General features: G+C 30.9%; 2 protein-coding genes across 4 annotated transcripts in view; one reads left to right on the top strand and one right to left on the bottom strand.

The window, feature by feature from the left end:
- LOC139499670 (polyadenylate-binding protein 1-like) overlaps nt 1–15378 on the top strand; it is a 40287-nt gene that overhangs the window by 8835 nt on the left and 16074 nt on the right. For all 3 annotated transcript variants that reach the window (XM_071288427.1, XM_071288425.1, XM_071288424.1), the window contains 9 exons: nt 581–790; nt 1787–1899; nt 2064–2154; nt 2743–2865; nt 3325–3413; nt 10606–10699; nt 12127–12345; nt 13847–13897; nt 14282–14473. In XM_071288427.1, the coding sequence (XP_071144528.1) occupies nt 581–790; nt 1787–1899; nt 2064–2154; nt 2743–2865; nt 3325–3413; nt 10606–10699; nt 12127–12345; nt 13847–13897; nt 14282–14473 (1182 nt within the window). The remainder of the gene's footprint in view (nt 1–580; nt 791–1786; nt 1900–2063; nt 2155–2742; nt 2866–3324; nt 3414–10605; nt 10700–12126; nt 12346–13846; nt 13898–14281; nt 14474–15378) is intronic.
- LOC139499673 (uncharacterized) lies at nt 4745–9890 on the bottom strand. The gene has a single exon (XM_071288431.1). The coding sequence runs from the start codon at nt 9888–9890 to the stop codon at nt 8928–8930; it is 963 nt and encodes a 320-aa protein (XP_071144532.1). The 3' UTR covers nt 4745–8927.

Raw genomic sequence — 15378 nt, 5'->3', positions numbered from 1 at the left:
AAATTTAATCCTAGTATCTATGATGAGTTTATATATCATGTTTCTATCCACTTTTTAATACATGGGTAAATTTTATTTGTCAGTTTTTATAAAGTGTTTACGACATGTCCCAGTTTGTGTTAATGGCACATCCAAGACTCGATCTCTTGTTAAACGAGCCTTTTGTTTAAAGAATGACTGTAATATTTTTTTTGTCTATGCAGTAATAACATAAAAATGAGGTGCACACTGAATAGAATGACAAAATATTACAGGTATTTCTTTGTGTCTATGATATGATAAACAAAACCACGTCAGCCATTCAGAAGAAGCGTCACATTCAAAATTAAATTAAATAGTAATTAGACGAAATGTTGTAGATTTCACAATGAGACAACTATCCATCAGATAAAAAATGTAGCGACGAAAGAAACTAATTGACTTACAGCTTTCATCAATAGATAAGCTAAAGAATAGATAGTACACTATAAATGAATTGTTATGACGTAAAGAATAAAAAAAAAAATTAAATAAAAAGAAGAACTATCTTTCAAGTTGAAACATTTTATAAAAGGTTCATCTGCAATAGAAATAATTTCAGATTAACTTAACAGAAGATTACCAGCTAGTTGGTGATGCAAGTAACTGTTTTCATGTAGAAGATATTATTTCCGCTTTCAATGATATCCTATATGGATTGACTTTGTGTGCAGACAACATAAAAGAAACATCAGACATTATTCTACAGATGCTTAACAATTGCTGTAATGAGAGGGTGTTGACATATTTTGTAGAGAGTTTGTTTGAAAAGGTATATTATTGAATAGAAAAAAAGTATACTAAACAAAAATACCGAACTCCAAGAAATTTCCATAATACCTGACAAAATCAAAATACTCAAATATATAATCTAACAGGGCAAACAAAAATCAATTGTCAAATTTTTGAAGAAGACATGACTTGTTTCACCTGGTTTGTATAACTAGTCAAGCCGTCCTTATATCTACAAAATTTGATGGGTTACCCAAACATGCATAATTGGTGAACGTTTTTATAACCGTGACGCAGCGGCCATCACAATCATATGGCACACTAGACAGACATTGAGACAGATATATGTAAATTGAATGAAACAGTGGTTGATATTTGACGGAATTATGCTTGGACCGTCAAAACTGTGTGAATGATGAAAGATACATTTTGGTCGCAATACTTTGATAGAGTGCAAGCTAAATTATATAGAGGGTCATAATTACAAATTTTCATTAACTACATGAAAGTCCGAAGACAACAAAATACAATGAGTTGGGCACATGTAATGGATATTTCAACCTTTCAGCGGAATATGTAATTTAAAAAATCATTGTGTTGCATTGTTAAATTTCTCAACGCATGATTGAATTATCTCAATATTCAAGTGCATAGTTCGTATGCGATTCCCTAATGTTTGCTTCTAACCTTAATTGGACTCTTTTCCATCTATTGGAGAAATTTCAACGTGATATTCCGCTGTTCAATAGTCAAAAATCGATTAAGCTAAAACAAATCCGGATTATAAACTAAAACTGAGGAAAATAAGGAACAACAGACACATTAACTGCAACAAAACCACACGCCAACATACAAAGATACGGACTATTAGATAACAACAGCTATATTCAACACTTAGCACATGACATTTAAGAAACCATAGGGTGATGAACCTAAATTTTGTGGTAAACAAAAACAAACATTTCAATTTTTATCGTCTTGTGTATCTATTTCACATGCATTTTTAACAGTTTATACTTCTTTTGTATATTTTCAGTGTCTAAGTGATGCAAGTTTTCAAAATACGGGAGCAACACTTGTACAGTACTTAGTTTGTAAATCACAGACAACACAGACTTTTGTCAACTTTGGAAATCTTTTTCTTTTGAGGTAGGTTAACAGTTTATCGTTCTATTTATACTGATTGCTGTGTAAACAGTGAGCAAGCTTCACATGGCATAATTGTAAAACTTTAATATAGAACATGTCGATAATGCTTTGTCATGCTGTTATTGGTATAAATTTTAAATATTTCTTTTTTTCTTTAATCACAGATGCAAGGAGGAATATTTAAAGAGCTCTGAAACAGTACTCCGACTATGCCGATTGGCGATTTTCATTGGAGAGTTGTATTTTAATCAAGAAGTAAGAAATCTAGTTTATCAAAATCACTTATTTGGGAACTGTTTTACTTAACATTGTGACATTATGGATTATAATTTGTTTTACCTAATTTAAAAAAAACACTTGTGCTATAGTTAAGCTCTCTTGTCTTAGAATATAAAATTTTCACCAACTGCTCAGGGTTTAATTCCTTAAGAAAACAGCAATACATTAAACATATCAAAACAAGAAAGACTTATGATTCCTTGGTTTTTCAATTAAGCAAGCCTATGCTGCATACACGAGGCAAAAAAGTGCAAAGAAAACAGCAACTACAAAGTGTATTTAAAAACTACCTCTTATAATCGTTTATTTTCTCGACGTTCTATTTTCCGAGAATAGCACATTGGTGATCACATGCATATATGTCTCCTTGGTTTTAATGACATTTTTTATTTGTGGTTTAAAAATGTGTAAACTCTTGTTTTCCATTCGTTTGGTGTGTTTGAGCTTTTGATTTTTCCATTTTATAAAATATTTTCAGGTTGGAATGCTTCGGAGATTTTTGTATTTTGGCTTATTTACTTTTATAAATAAAATTTACGAATTGTTTTATAACTTTTTGTCTAGGTAGCAGGTGGAAATATTGTTCAAGGTATACCTGTCTTAAGGTATTTGATAAAAAGTTTGCTGCTAGTTCTTCTTGAACATTCAACAGATGTAACTGTGTCATGCGCTGTACAAATATTGAAGGTATCACTATTTTTTTGTCTTGTCAATAAGTGAAAGACTTTGTTAAAGAAGAACAAGAACCTCTTTTCATATCTCGTCGCGATAGCAAATTTTTGATGGAATGAAAATGGCTGAATTGAATTAAAAGGTAATAATAGAAATTATACAGTATAAGGTTCTTTAGTAATAACAAAACATATAAATGCAATATATTTGTCATAACCTTGATACTGCTAGACCAAAAGGATAAAAGCTTACAAAAATGATGTTCCAATTATTACACATTTTATTCCATTTGGGCAAGCATTGATTATTTACATTTTAGTGCTTGCAAGTCATTTCAAAATGATTATTATCATCAACCTTTACATATGGAACAAAACATTTGTTATCTTGGCATTCCATATTGCAAAATAGGCAAACTTGTGCGTCTATAAATTTGTTTAATGATTCATGTATAATATGCATAATGTTCCACAGGATGCAGACATATGTAGACCTGACAAAAGACTATTCAGCGAGGTGTTCCTATATCTCAAAGAATTACAGTCGTGCGATCATTTAAGCCCGTAAGTTTATCTTATAAATCATATCTACGATTGTAAATAATATATATCAAATAAATATTCTATATTGATGATCTTCAAAATATCATATTATTTTGAAAAAAAATAAATATCAAAACTACACAACTACACAACTACGCAAGCCTCGATGATATGTCTCATGTCCTGGTATGGCTATACTTTTTGTCCACATTTTTTGGGTCTTTTTCGGCTTTTCACAGTTCCTTTAAGGTTGCCTACAGACAATTAATATTTCAAAATGGTAGAATTGGATTCAAAAATTAAATAACAAATGTTCATAATCTTTACTTATACATGTTATATGTTCATAAATGTGAATCAAGAGTTTTAACTGATGTAAAAATCCTCCGTCCTTATGGTTCATCTGTTTTAGAGATGACTACGGATATTTTGAATTGTCGTAACCATAATCCCGTTCACTATTAGTTGAAAGTGATTAACCGAGTAGGACCTGTCGCCAAGTTTATACTTAAATGAGCAACACATCAGGTTGTACGTGTAACGCTGTATTAAAAATTTGATAATTTAAAGAAAACAGATTTTTTCTTGTGGTTTTTCACGAAATTATCTATATAAGCTACAGATTTATAAGAATGTATGAGCTTTATCAAAAAGAGAGTGAAAAAGAACAGCCATACACACACCATACTGCGCTTTGCATCAGATTTTAATGACTGTTTGTCCTATTAGAATCGAAATAATAAATTTCTAAAAAGTTTTAAAAAAGTTAAAAAAACAAAAAACAAAAAAAAAAAAACAAAAAAAAACAAACGTAAAAACCCGCCTCTTTCATGAACATAACCCTGGTTCAACAACTATCTGGTTAAACATGGGAAATGTTTCATAAAGTTTTTTTTTTTTTTATCTTTTATTTGTTTTTCAATAGTCAGGATTTTACACACCCCATTACACTACCACCTGACAATGGTATCAAGGGGTAAATACAGAATATATAAGAAAAAAATATAGCAATATATACAAAAAGAATCTCTGACTAATTAATTTTTAACAATAAAAATATTTTAGGTTACATATAAATTGTATTTGATTTTTCTCTCCTCTCTCTCTCTCTCTGACTTACTCACATACAACACTCATACTTTCACTCATCTGTTTTGTTACAATATGTATCATGACTTACTTTTTAATACAATTTTTTTTAAAGAAATAAATTTGCTCATAATTTATAAATTATTTCTTTTCTCTAAACTAAACATAGATAATATGAAAACAACACTTAGTTAAATATTACATGTAAGGGAGACCAAAATTTTTCACAGACTTGGACTTTATCATTTTTCTTTGCAATATGATTTTCAAGAAATTGGTATTTCTTTATTTTATTCTTTAACTCGATCATATTTGGTTTTGTTTCATTTAATTTACATTTGTATATATAATTCTTTGTAATTATGATTAGCAGATTCAATAATAAACTTTCATGTTTGCAACCCAGAAACACATTCTCTTTGTTGAGATCAAAATTTACAAAAAAAAGTTTCACAATATTGAAAAAAGACTGCCACAATTGAAAAGTTATTGGGCATTCAAAAAACAGGTGTTCAATGGTTTCTTCTCCAAGTTTACAAAAAGTGCATAACTTGGTATCTTTTAATTTGATTTTGTACAAAAAGGTATTCGTTGCTATAATTCTATGCAAAAATTTATATTGAAAGGTTCTTAAATAAGCATCTCTACAAGACTTTTTTGTTATCATGAAATACTCTGACCATTCTGTAGTATCAATAACTAACAGCTCTGCCCATTTCAAAAATTTAATTGTTGGTAGTTGAATAACTTCATCTACTAAGTTTTTATATACAAATTTGGCTTTCACATTACACCTGATTTTTTTTAAGAAAGTATCACCAGTGTTAGACTTATCTAAATCTTGATTTAGACAGTTATCTTTAAGGCATTTTTTCATAGCGTTAGGGATTTTTGATATCAAACCATAATATTTAATAAAATTGTTGGTTTGTACTTTTTCTTGAAATTGCTCAAATTTATAAAAAATCATATTTTCACGATTAATAAGGTCACTTACTGACTGCACACCCCCCTTTTCCCATTGAATGTAATATGGGAAATCATCCAAAGAAGAAAAGTTCAAAATATCTAAGGATAAAATGTCACTGACAGAAATCTCAGTAATAGGTTTTGCAGCGGAAAAGCATAGTAAAACATCTTTCCAGAAAGAATTTTTACATCTTTTAGCAATCTCAATCAGCTTTTCTTTCTGAAGATTTAAAACCCTTTCACCCCCATACTTCATAAGGTCTGCCAGTAACAACTGCTGCCAGCCACCGCTAGGGTTTGCCAGCAGTCTTTTTATCCAACTAATTTTCAAATAGATATTAAATGAATGAAGATGTACCATATTAAGTCCACCTTGTGAAATATTACCAACAAGTGTGTTTCGCTTAATTCTGTCTGGTTTTCCATTCCATATGAAATCATAAAATAATGAAGTGAGCTCTGTTAACCTGGAGTGTGATAGGTTTGGTAATGCAGTCAATAAATGGACCAACTTTGAAAGAGCAAGTGATTTAATTACTGTAATTTTTCCTAATAATGTGAGTTTTCGATGTTGCCAGCTCTTCAAAATTGCAGAGACCTCTTTAATTTTCTTAGCAAAATTAATTTCTGTGATACAGCTTAAATCTAAAGAAAATTCAATCCCCAAAAGTTTAAAATTTGAATGTGACCAATGAAGTTTTAAGTCTGGACATAAAATAAGATCAGAATATTTTTTACTTCCAACCCATAGTGCTTTTGTCTTTGAAGCATTTATTTTCAAACCTGAAATTTTATAAAAAGATTCAAAACATGAAAGTGTTTCCCTCAACGATATTTCCCTTCCATCTAACATAAGGAATGTGTCATCTGCGTACATGCTTAAAAGTGATTCATCATCATTGATAGTAATTCCCCTTATGTCAGGATTACCTTTTAATTTCAAAGATAATAATTCAACCCCAATTATAAATAAATAGGGAGAAAGAGGATCTCCTTGTCTGCAACCTCTTTCTAAATGAAAGAACTTAGACATGTGTCCATTATTTATAACACAACTTGATGCCCCTGAGTATAAAGTTTCAAACCATCTACATAAAGAAGGCCCAAAATTAAAGCTTTTCAAAGTATTTTTTAAAAATAACCATTCCAAGGAATCAAATGCCTTTTCAAAATCAACAAGTAATAAAAGACCTGTCTTATTATTTTCCTCAAGATAGTGCATCAAATCATATAAAAGGCGTGTGTTCTCACCCATAAATCTGTCTTTAATAAAACCTTTTTGTGTGTCACTTATGATAAATGGTAAAACGGGTTTAAGTCTATTAGCTATAACAGCAGAAGCTATTTTCATATCAGTATTCAAAAGACTAATAGGACGCCAGTTACTAATATACTGTCTGTCTTTTCCCTCTTTAGGAATGCAAGTTATTATACTTTGATACTGAAAATCAGAAAATTTACCCCCAGCATATCCAAAGTAAAGAGATCGAAAGACAAAAGGGCCAATATCTTTCCAAAAAAATTTATAAAAATCTACAGAATACCCATCAGAACCAGGACTTTTACCATTGGTCATAAATTTTAAAGATTCAGCACATTCTTTAAAAGTTAAATTTCCTTCACAAAGATCACTTTGTTCTTCTGTAAGCTTAATGTTATGATTAGAAAATGATGTATCATTGCAATCTAATTTTTTGCTCGAGTACAAATTTTTATAAAAATTTTGTTGTTCCATCAGAATTTTTGATTGCTCTGAAATATGCTGACCTTTATCATCAATAAGTTCTGTTATGGTTTTCTTAATAAAATTTTTCTTTTCTAATTTACAAAAATAATTTGTACACTTTTCACCATTCTCATGCCAGTTAGCTCGGGATCTAAGCAGCAAGCCTTCAACTTTCTTTTGTCTACAATTTTCTAGTTCAAGTTTTTTTTCAAATAAAGATTTTTGAACCTCATCATTTGGAGAATGATTCATAATACTTTCAAAATTTAAAATATCATTTTCAAGTTTGAGAGTGACATTTTTTTCCTCTCTGGATTTATTAATGCTGTAATTTATTGACAAGGATCTAATCTTCATTTTTAATATTTCAAAAAATGTTTGATCATTACATGACAACTCAACTGAAAGAAGATTTTCCATATCACCTGACAGATGGTATTCCAAAATAGTATCATTAATACATGATTTAACCATTTTTATATAATCTGCATCTCTAAGTAACTGAGAGTTAAATTTCCAATAACTTTTGCCCCGTTTCTCTAAACAAGCTGAGAAGGTGAAAAGAATTGCCGAATGGTCTGTTCTATAACCAGGAATGATAATGGTATTCTTCATAAGTGAAAAAAGGTCTTCTGAAATTAAAAAATAATCAAGGCGACTTTGTTTTATTGGTGAGGACTGACGCCAGGTATATTTCCTATCTTCTGGATAGCATGTACGCCAAGGATCAAGTAGTTCAAAAACATCAATGATTTCATCAATTTTTTTACGGGAGTTAGGGTTTCTATTATGTTTGATATTATATGTATCCATAAATTTATCTAATACAACATTCCAGTCACCACATAGTAAAACACTGGTGTTTTTAAAGATTAAAATATTCTGCATTATTGTGTCAAAGAATGAAGGTTCATCTGTATTATAACCATACAAACATGCAAGACTTAATCTTTGTGAAAAAATTGTTATATCTAAAATAATGTAACGACCATTATCATCAATAATAGAATTATGCACAACAAAATCCAGACCCTTTTTAAACATAACAGAGACACCTGCACTTTTACTGTCTTTATGACTGAAAAAGCACTTATTTCCCCATTCATCCTCCCAGTATTTTTCAATGTCTTTATTGCTATGAGTTTCCTGAAAACACACTATGGAAGTATTTTTACTCCTAGCCCAATCAAAAACATCTGCCCTCTTTTTGGAGTTTGAAAAAAGACCCCTCACATTCATTGATAATATCGTTACATTATTATCCATGATTATATCTGAAGGGATGATTTATAAGACATATAAGCAAGTTCATAAGTACAAATATACAATTGTAACACATAAGACATACACAAACATACACACATACAAACATAAGATGTCGCATATTATTTTCTTCATTCAACATTGAATGTATAAACTAATTTACAGTATGGCATTATATAGTTATGAATAAATCTAGCAAAGGAATAGATGTTTTAAGGGGAGATAAGATTATATTAATTTCATAATAAATGTTAGAGTTATTTCCCCTATACTCTATAGTGACAGTATAATTTATATTAATAAAAAAAATAATAAAAAAATCTCTTATACTATTTACTATATATGTATCCAGGATTTTGTAATTTGGAGTTGACATGACACACTTCAGTATTTATCTTTCACATTTATATCTATCTATTTATACTGAAAAAAAACTGTACATTTTCCAAAAAATATTAACAAGTGTAACAGACTTATATGAAAACTAATTAATTTCCATCTTTTAATTTCTTTTTCATTTTTTCTTCTACATTGTCAAATAGATCAAATCTTATTCTGCTACTAGTTTCAGTTTTGGCATACACATTACAGTTATAAAACCATACATTTTCAAATTTTTCAGTGTTTTTAAGTCTTGCCATTAGTCCAAGATTGCGTTGTGATATGTCATCATGCAATTTCACTTCATTTTTCAGGGATCTTTTTTGTCGCATTATCCGTATTTTAGTTTCAGTATTCTTTACCTTAACTATGACAGGCTTCTGATAACCATCTTTCCCAGGTATTCTGTGGATGGCTAGTACATCACTGGGCTCAATATCTACTTTACAGTCACTCTTTAAAGTTTCAATAAATGCTTTTCTCAAATTCTCACCCCTTTTTTCAGGAAAGTTTAGCATTCTTATATTATGTTTTCGACTGTATTGTTCATTATAATTGGCTAACTTCAATGCATCAATAGATCTGTTATTATTGTCACCAACCTTTTCCACTAAGTTTTCAATAACTCTATCTTTTGCCCTGATTCTTTCCCTCAGATCCTCATTCTCAATCATCAATGTATCTAACTTATCATCAAGTTTTCCAGTTGCCTCCCTTATTTTACACTCAAACTTACTGGTGATCTTCTCTTCAAAATGATCTAATAATTTCTGGACAATGTTACTAACTAAAGTTTTTAAGTCCTTTTGTTGTACCAAATTAACCATAGCATTAGTAAGGTCAGTCTTTGTAACTGTGCCCTGAAGAGATTGTTTTATTTCACTTAAATCATTTTGAATACCAGTCAAATCAATACCTTCCACACTGTCATTTGCAACATCTGAATGGGATCGTTTGTTCTGCTTGGATGGTTTTTCCTTTACAGAGTCTTTAGAAGAATCATTGCTCCCAGGCTTTTTAGCTGCTAACATTGTTTGTATAGTTTTTGCTCCTTTACTGTCCCCAGGCATGGTGGTAATACAGACAACACTACTCAGAAAATCAATAAATTACAAATACTTTTCCAATTCAAAATATACAATTCCACTATAGTAAATCCATCTTTCAACAAAATGTGAAGTAAATCATATTTCTGTAAAGTTCATCAAATTCCAAACATCATGATATGATTTGCATAGATAAATTCCTTCAAAAACCAGCTTTAAATTGCCAAAAACTGCAGAGCTGAAAATCAACCCACTACTACTTTGGCAGCCATCTTAATCTTTTCATAAAGTTTGAGGCAGAGGAAGCTCTGGCGTTTTTTTAAATTTTAGTTCTGGAGGATATAATAATGGAAACCAATCAGAAAGTTTGGATTGTATTAAATGATCTAGCGTCTTTGATCTTCTTGTTTGTTTTTTTAATAAATGTCAGACTCATATACAAATTAGTCGAGGTAGATTAGCACAGTTAGTACCAATTGGAATAACAACAGTTTGTTGACAATTATACCCCAAGTTCAACAAATAGGTTGTCAATAAGAAAGTCTGATCACTAAAGCCGTATTGCTCCATGCAAAGCGGCATTTGGAAAACATATTTAAGTCTTTAGTCTTCACTGCTCTTCGCATTCTTTTTAAGCTACGCGTACGTAAACTCAATTTGCGACGGTAACAATCTACGTTTTACGAAGGCCAAGCTTACAACATAATACAGTCATATCCTTCAATTATTCAATTTTCAGAAAAACAACGAAGTCGATTGCATTTTTGCTTGATCCGCTGGGTCAAAGTGGTTTGTCAGAGCAAACACGAGTTTCTTCCATTACAGAAAATGAGGTAGGTCTGAACAGTTTTACTATTTACTTTTTCGTAGATTAATAAACACGAACGCATTTAGACTTTCAATAAATAATGTTTATAGAGGAACTTATCAACTCTGATGATAACATTTGTTTCATCCAAGTTTAAGGTTTGCTTTTTCTTAATCCCTCCGTTTTCCTTGCAAATTTTTGTAACACGAACAAAAGATTTTTTTACATCTCACATATTTCTTGAATTTCCTACAATATTATGCTTGACAAGAATATGACAAAACTGTCGTTATCCAGATACTTTTCATATTCATTCCAGAGTAACTTAGTTTTTTCCGATTAAAAGACAAACATGATATAATTCACTGTTTAAAATAACGAGACCGTTGAATATAAGGGGCAATACTTCGAACCCCAACAAAATAGCGGGTTTGATCAATATACTACCTATTTTTCATGTACTACTCGTAGTACGATAACTAGCACATCCCAAATGAATTAAAAACCAAAACCTTAATCGATGTTAGTAAAACTGTTACTTTCGACAGTTTGATAAGGTACCATAAAAAAGAAGATGTGGTATGATTGACAATGAGACAACTCTTCACAAGAGAACAAAATGACACAGTAATTAACAACTATAGGTCCCTGTACGACATTCGACAACGAGCAAAGCACATACCGCATAGTCAGATATAAAATGCATTACATATTGAAGGTGCATATTAGCCTTTCCGTACTTTGCATGGTTCACAAAGACAGCCAGACAAATAAATTGATAAATTCGTCGTAATAATACAGTAGAAAAACAAAAGACCAAGAGTCTTTCAAAAGCCTGGGTTGCTCACCTCGTAAATGAATCATTTTGATATTTATCTTATTTTTATTAGCGTCAGTTTGTAAATCATTCTTATCAGAACTGCGTGTACTGGTAATCATTTGTTATAGTTTACGATTTAAATTCTGATCAAATAATAGAATTTAGAGAAAAATCTCCTTGTATTGGCAATGAATTCTGTAAGTATTCTACAATTTTTGGCATATTGTTGTATTGGCTTATACATTTTGCTTTTTTGCCATGCCCATTTCAGTATATTTTTGACTTATACAGTTTGAACGTCTCTTTGGTATCTTTCGACTCTCTTCAACATGTTGTCTAGTAATCGTACAGCTTATGTATGAGTTAACAAAAAAAGTAAAAATAACAAAGAAAATCGTATAAATTAACAAAGGAAAGTACTTTATAAAATGGGAAAATCAAAAGATCAAACACATATAACAAACTGTTGGTGACTTGATACAACATTTCCTTATGTAGAAATGAACTGCTAATTTCTTCAGTGCATGGCAGCAAGTAGTAAGATAAAGTATTACATACATAAGTTATAATCATACTGCCTATGGTCGTTAGCATTAACAAGAACAATAATTATGTTTTATCCTGATGCACAGGGAGAAGTGATCAAAGTCAAAGATCAGGCGCCTTTGACTAACTCCATGATTTCCGACCCACAAAGAAAGCAAAGAAAACAGAAGATAGGAGAACACATGTTCCCTCTGATCCAAAGTATGTACCCAGACCTGGCTGGAAAGATCACTGGAATGTTACTGGAAATAGACAACTCTGAATTGTTTCACATTTTGGAATCGAAGAAGTCACTAGAGGCTAAGGTTTGTAGTAAAATGATTAATGAGGGTTGATACATGCAAACTACTTTGCAGATTGATTTTGCCCTTTTTGCCTTCTCAAATAGCTTTTCGCGTACTTTGCCCAAAGCACAAATTTGAGTTACGGCCAGAAATCACCTTTTTTATAACGTCAACAAACTAAAAATAATATAACAGTATTAGAGGGGAAAAGTCTAGAATAGTGTTAGAAGGGAAACTTCTAGAAAACTTTAGAGAGGAAACGTCTAGAACAATATACGAGGAAACCAAGAGAATACAGTTGCAATCTAAACGGAATTCTATAAGTATCCATGATTGTTCCAGTGATTTCTAAACTTCACAATTATAACATTATTATTCTGGGGTATCAAGTGTTTTAAAGTTGTTTCCATCAATGATCCGTACATGACCACCAATGATATAATTAAAAAGGGGAGAGATGCAAGATTTGTCTTATATTTTTATAGCAGAAGAAAAAGAAAAATCTGACATAGTAATCGCTAGGCCAAGACAGCACAAACCTATTCCTATAGAAAATTGTCCTGAAATGCCATTGTTTAACAATTTTGTATTGTTTTGGCTATATATCATTTAAAAACTATAACAGTAAGAGATAAACATTAAATATTATAATTATAATTGTAGAAAGAGAGACACAAAAATAAGAACAATTATCAGCAATACAAGGTCAAAAAGGAAAAAAACATCCCATGGCTAAGCTTTTGTTAATTAAAAATTCACAGTATTTTCCTTCCATATACATAATTGCTTTCTCTGACCATATAAGTGCCTATTGCATCATCATTTTACCATACATTAATATCCCAAATTTGCAATTATCGAAGTGTTTTGTTCTGTCACTTAAAAGATATGAATGATATTTTAATCAAATGAAGGATACCCTTTGGTAGAAGCATGATTAATTTGCAGCATTTTTTAAAAATTGATTAATAGTTTTATCCAGATAAAATAATAGTCATTATAAAATTTACAAGAATTATTGAACCCCGTCATTGAGCATATGTAAAACGAGCAAACGTTAGAACAAGGAACTGTTTTAAGTAATGATACCTGTATTCTCTTATTTTCATCTTGCATGTGACGAACGCAAGACATAGATATGCTAATACAATGGCAAAAAGTAAAATCACAAAAATACTGAACTCAGAGGAAATTCAAATCGGAAAGTTACTATTCACATGGCGACATCAAATGACAAAACACATAAAAAAACGAATCGACAAGAACTGTCATATTCCTGACTTGGTACAGGCATTTTCAAATGTAGAAAATTGTGGATTTGTAGAGTTTTTATACAAACACTCTTTGTATAAAGTTTCATTTGTTTAAAAATGGACAACCTCGATACTATGTACTATACAGCTGATGTATATGTATGTTGTCCTTCTTTTCATGGTTCAGTGTATTTATCTATGATGCTGCGTGTTTGTATAAAAACTCTACAAATTCATCAATGACCAACATTACCGTTAATATATTGTAGGTCCAAGAAGCCATTGCTGTACTGCAAGCTCATCATGCAAAAGAAAGACAGGTAGCAATAAATTGGGTAGTAATAAGTCAATCAATTTTTTGCCAACTCTCCCTCTCTATCTAAATGTCAATCTGATTGAAGATCGATCTTTAATTCAATATATTTGGTTCAGGTATTACAACTGCTCATCAGCAGTATTTGTATTGTAAAGAATCAAGTCATTTGATTATATGCCTTCTATTATATTTATCAGGATTATTTTAATACTGATAAATTCTTTTAAAAAATGATGATGCTGTGGTTATATAATTATATACAACATCAAATAAAGTATATGTGTTTCTTCAAGGGGGAACAATAAAGTTTCTGATTTGAAACCAACAAGAAAATAAAAATAAAAGTTTGATAAATAAGAATGAGCAAAGCAAGTCATACAATTTTCAGTTGCCACTGACTTCTACCATGTTGGCTGAATTCCCACAACAGGAACATAAGCAGTTGTTTGGAGAGCGTCTATTTCCTCTGATCCAAAGTATGTACCCTGATCTGGCTGGAAAGATCACTGGAATGTTACTGGAAATAGACAACTCTGAATTGTTACACATTCTGGAATCTAAGGAGTCACTAGCATCTAAGGTTTGTAGGACAAAAGATAAAAGAAGAGTGTCAATAAAATTGAGAATGGAAATGGGGAATGTGTCAAAGAGACAACAACCCGACCAAATAAAAAAACAACAGCAGAGGGTCACCAACAGATCTTCAATGTAGCGAGAAATTCCTGCACCCGGAGGCGTCCTTCAGCTGGCCCCTAAACAAATATATATGCACTCTATGTTCTACTTCACTGTATACTAAGATTTGTCACACGGTGCACTTCATTTCAAACGATTTGGCTTTTTCAACTTTCCGCACACAATAATTAACACACGATTATATAAAAACATTGAAAACAAAATCCTTTTGTTCACTTGACCAAAGGTCATTGTGAGTTTTTGCCATCATGTATCTTCCGTGTAGTTGTCCTTCGACTTTGAAAAACATTTCTTTGAACTGAACAGATGCAAATTTCCGTTTCCATTGACCTACTGCTTATGGTTCAGTTTATCTATGAGGCATATTATTTTTTTTTTTTTTGCAAGACTGAGAACATAGCATCACCATTTATGACTAAATAAAGGCAACAGTAGTATACCGCAGTTCGAAATTCATAAATCTATTCAGAAAAAACAAATCCGGGTTAGAAACTAAAAATGAGGGAAACATTAAATATAAGAAAACAACGACACAATAGAAACAGAACACTAAAATACAACACACACACAAAATTGAACTATGATATAATAATGGTCATTTTCCGGACTTGATACAGGACATTATATATAAGAAAACAACGGTGGGTTTTGATCCAAAACTAGCACTTTTATGTCAGTTAAATATAACACTAAATGACACCTGTAAATGAATGGAACACAGAATAAATAAATGCAAGAGCAGGACAAAGAATTACGCAAATAAACAATACAATAAATGTGTAGTTCATT

Source organism: Mytilus edulis, chromosome 12 (genome assembly GCF_963676685.1).
Source record: "Mytilus edulis chromosome 12, xbMytEdul2.2, whole genome shotgun sequence".
NCBI lineage: Eukaryota > Metazoa > Mollusca > Bivalvia > Mytilida > Mytilidae > Mytilus > Mytilus edulis.
This window is presented reverse-complemented; position numbering and strand designations above follow the sequence as displayed.

Coding starts and splice junctions, on each gene's coding strand:
- LOC139499673 (XM_071288431.1), bottom strand. CDS start 9,890: ATGCCTGGGGACAGTAAAGGAGCAAAAACTATACAAACAATGTTAGCA.